This window comes from Parasteatoda tepidariorum, chromosome 3 (assembly GCF_982258835.1).
Source record: "Parasteatoda tepidariorum strain Cologne lab strain chromosome 3, Ptep-v5.0, whole genome shotgun sequence".
NCBI lineage: Eukaryota > Metazoa > Arthropoda > Arachnida > Araneae > Theridiidae > Parasteatoda > Parasteatoda tepidariorum.
The window spans coordinates 38,691,751-38,696,381 of record NC_141757.1 but is presented as its reverse complement, the minus strand read 5'-3'; the positions used below and the strand labels follow the sequence as shown (position 1 = coordinate 38,696,381).

The 4,631-nt window shown below is 27.1% G+C and overlaps 1 protein-coding gene across 1 annotated transcript; it reads right to left on the bottom strand.

The window, feature by feature from the left end:
* Positions 1-2,370: 2,370 nt before the first annotated feature.
* On the bottom strand, positions 2,371-3,311 carry LOC107436797 (alpha-crystallin A chain). The gene has a single exon (XM_087159113.1). The coding sequence runs from the start codon at positions 3,042-3,044 to the stop codon at positions 2,517-2,519; it is 528 nt and encodes a 175-aa protein (XP_087015239.1). The 5' UTR covers positions 3,045-3,311; the 3' UTR covers positions 2,371-2,516.
* Positions 3,312-4,631: the final 1,320 nt, after the last annotated feature.

The window sequence follows — 4,631 nt, the reverse complement described above, 5'->3', positions numbered from 1 at the left end:
AAAGTTTCTTTTTTGACATTTATTTGATACTAAACCAAACCTCGAACAATACTAGCATTATATACTACATAATTACAAATCATATTATCTATGACACATAAAAAATGTAGCTTCAGTTATTGAAAATAATAACTGGTTTTTCTAATGGTACTCTTAATACTTTAAGATCCATATTAGAACTATTCGGCTTACATTACAGCAAATGACTAAGAGTAGCTAATTATTATCAATCTAAATATCGATTTTGATTCTTTTATGTTATAATTTAGGTAGATTCTTCAGATACAGTAAAATTAAAGTATTCACCAATAATGGTCTGATCTTAAGGTTTAATTTCTTTTTTATTGATTCTAAATATTTGTTGTTATTTATTACATTCAGGAGAGCAGAGTATGCCTGACAGCACGAACAAGTTTCAGAGGAAATTCAAGCAGCCATGAGGAAATTTTTGGCTTAAAAAATTTCTACAAAATGTCTTGTTAAAAAATGTGTCGCCTTTGGAAAATTTTCTCTCAGAAAAAAAAATTTAAATTTTTGTATTGATTAGTTTGAATTCCTTAAGTTTATAAAGTGGAACCTTAAATTTAATAAATTATTACTATTTCTATATGTTATGATTTCTATTATTTTATAACATATATGCTCGTTTATTCAAGAATTGTGTAAACTCAAATTAATTTTTTCTTATACAAACTTTATTTTCAAAAAATAATTGTAATAAGTCACTGTGTTAAAAAAAAAAGCTAAAATTTTAGGGGAAATTTTGATCCAAAAAGAATCTTTATTCATGGGGAATATTAAGCTCTGAGAATTTTTTGCACTTCCGCTTATATATACAGGAACATTAGTGAACTAATGTTAATTATATTAATGTATAATAAGATCATTGATTAGTGAACTAATTATAATTTACAAAAACATAATTGTTAGCTAAAATGAGTTAATAATTCTTTCAATCTATCATTTCAATGGTTTAACTAAAATTACTTTTAATATTTGGTACAGCTATCCTAGTTATGTGTTATTTTATTATGTTATAATAGCTTTAGTATGTCTATATTTTAGTCTATGCAGCTCAGCATCAATCAAAATAATAGTTTCGAATTTCAATCTTATTCATACAAAACTGAAAAATCAACTTTGAGTACAAAGGACTCCAAAAAATTTTTTTAAATTGTAATTTTATGCTTCAGGCAAAAGAGGAGTTAAAATAAGAGTAAATAAAAATTGATTTAACATTTAATGAATAAGATGATTGTTGAGGTTGAGTGTTTTTTTTTTTTTTTTATCAAGCTGATTGTTTTTGTATTTTTATATGTACATATAGTAGCAAGATTTCTTTAAAAATTTGAAACGTTTAGTCTTTAGAAGGAATAATAAATAAATTTTTTTTTCAATAAAGAAAAGTTCAACTTAACATAAATTTCCACAATGAAGACAAAGTTGCGCTAATTTTTTTTTCTCTCTTTAAAAAATATTATGATTATATACACCTAGATACTTCTCTTTTTGCAATATAAGGTATATAACTAAATCTTTAATCAACTAGAAAACTAAATTCTTCACAGTTTGCTATGCTAAATTTAATTCTTTTCCACCCCTGCGGCTCTAATTAAAAATTTATACAGCACAACTTTCATAAAAATGTTATAGTCTATGCCTCCAAAAAGTCTAAGGCTTTGCTGTTATATAAATAAGCTGCTATATAAACATGAAATAAAGCATTTCAAATAGGGAAGCTTAACAATAAACAGAAGAAAAACAATCAAAAATATTAAATAAAATGCTGCATAATATACATCTGAATAAACAAAATATCTCTAGATATATTTTTCTTAGATATATTTTTCACTTTTCAATGTTACCATAAGACTCTTAAAGAGCAATTTAATTTTAAGATCCCATTATTTACTACCTTTTAAACATAAATTAAGAATTTACTACAAACTGATAAGAATACAGATAGCTTTAAATTGTTTTAAACAAGAAAATTTATAAATACTTTTTTTTTATAAGAATGGAAAATACAAGATACATCTCAAACCTCAAAAATTTTTAGTTAAAAATAATTAATAGTAAGAAGGTAGAAATTAAAATATTTTTTCTTCTAAAAACTTTTTTACCCAGTTTACTAAACAGTGTTAAAATAATTATCAATTTATAAACAATAAAGTTAGCTATTAATCAAACCTAGATTGAGAAATAATTATTTTGAATTTTAAGTTACACAACCTACATAAAATAATTTAGAATTGAGTATATTGAAATGGCATTAAAGGAAAATCTTTCACCACAGATTAAAATTTGCTAGAATACATAAATTAGAGAATGAAATTAATCACTAACCAGAATTGAAATGAAAAAACTAAATACTTACTAAATGATTTATTACAAAACAAATTAATCCAACAATTATTACTTTCACAGGCGGAATGAGCACATTTGATGATATCACAGAAACTAGTTAGAATCATGAACAAATTATACAGAAAACAGTTCAAAAATGTCTAAATCAGTCACTGTTTTTGTTCCTCAAGAACTTGATCTTGAATGTGTTGCTGCTTTTGCGCCTCTTCCACAGCAGCTGGTTGCTGAATAATTATAGGAACTACTCGTTCATTTTTAGGAGGCTCTATCTGCTTCCTGGGAGCTTGAATAGTTAGAACACCGTCCTGGCTTAAAAATGAAGTGACTTTATCGGACTCAACATCATCTGGAAGCTTGTAACGTCTAGTGAATTCTCTAGTTATGAACCCATGTTCATCAGCTCTCTGTTCGTGATTTCCATGAATTACAATGAAGTTGTCAACTGTCTTGACGTCTATTTCATCAGGTCGGAATTGCTTGACGTTTAACATCACTTTAAATTGGTTGCAGTCGCTGCTACCTTCAGACAAAGGAGATCTGGTTTGTGGACGGGGTGAAACTATATTTAAGTGAATATGGGATGGCTCAAAATAATCATCGAGTAAGCCCAAACCAAGACGAGGTGCTACGAGGTAATCGAAGGGGTCGTAAGCATCACGTAGAAATCGACTGACCATTTTGAATCTCTGGATACTAGGATCAAAAACAAATTCGCAAGTGAAATTTGGAGCTCGGTAATTCGATGCAAAAGTTATATTAATGTCAAAGTAACTAAGTTCACTGTCAAGAACTGTTCTAGAATCTTTCAGTCAGCGATTTCTACAGGGTTTATAAACAATGCCAACATTTACTCTGCAATTTACTATACGCGAGCAGAATTTTCGAGAAAATGCTCGGGCATCCAACGTTTTTGTTTGATTTGATGGATCTCGAGGTTACTGTAATGTAATGACAGAAACGCGTGTGTAAGTTGGCGAAAACTTATCCAATACATCGCCAAATATTCTCGTGTCGAATAGCATGCTTTCAGAATTCGTTTCTCATTCTTGCATTATATAAAAAAATAAGATTTTATTTATTTATTTTTTTATTATTTCTTATTACTCTTAGAAAATATATGCACATGATATGAAATTAGCTGCATCAAATTTCTTTTATGTTTTATTTTTAAAAAAATGACATTCTAATTCTGTCATCTGTCGTTTTTTTTTTTTTTTTTTTCTTTTCTTCTTAAATTTACGATAAATTAAATTTATTTGAGTTTCCCAAAATAAGCAAATAATAAACATCATATCTTATTCCCACTCTTATTTCATGAAGTAAATAAATTCAAAGAATAAGAGTTCTTTTTTTTATTTGCTTTTGTAAATAAGTTAGAGAATTTACATTTACGGATGGTATAAATTTAAAATTGAAGTTTTTTTTATCCCTCCTGTTCGTGATAAATTTTTTTTTATAAATTATGGAAATTAATTGCTTTATAAATTAGATAAAGTACTCTCTTTTTTTTCTATCCCAAGTATACAGTTATGATATATTTTGAAAGTACAGTTTTTAAGGGGGGGGGGACAATATTTTTTCAGGGTTTTTTTTCCCTCCCTTCTAAGCATATGTTAGTCTAAAGAGATGAAATCTTAATTTTTGCAAGTGTCATTCAACTGCTTGAAGCATTTGGTGCTTTCCATTACTATGACATCCGTTCCATTCTTTTGTTAAATTTCCTATCGGTTAAATGGGCTTAACAGTTTGAGAATAAAGGCGAATGTGTGAATCAGTTTCTAAATAAAAATATTATTAAATGAGCCAATTTTTTTCTTTTGTGAACGACTACATATCTTGTTACGAGTTGAACACTGAAAGTCGTAAACTCAAAATTGAGTTGAGTCGGCTGTTCAACGCCGGTTTTGAAAAAAAATAGAGAAACTTAGTTATTGCATTTTAAGATCTAAGTTAAATTTTTTATTGAAATATTCATGTTTTTGTTCAAAACACAGAAATGTTAAACTTTGACAAAAAATTTTCATGTTCATTATTTCTTTAGTTCATCAACGACATTATTTCATAAACAAGTTTTTTTTTCATAAAAAGTTATTTTACTTATTTATTTTTAAGTGAAAATTGATGAGTTGCCAATTGCATTCGTTTCTCTCACCAATTTACGCTTTAATGGATAAAATTTTGTGAATTTTTGAAGATGTATTCATACTTCTTTATACCCTCAAACATTATTTTAATTTGAATAATGCTTCGAAAATTCATTTGAA

Bases quoted from the DNA above. Each gene is read 5' to 3' on its own strand.
- LOC107436797 (XM_087159113.1), bottom strand. From the start codon at position 3,044: ATGGTCAGTCGATTTCTACGTGATGCTTACGACCCCTTCGATTACCTC.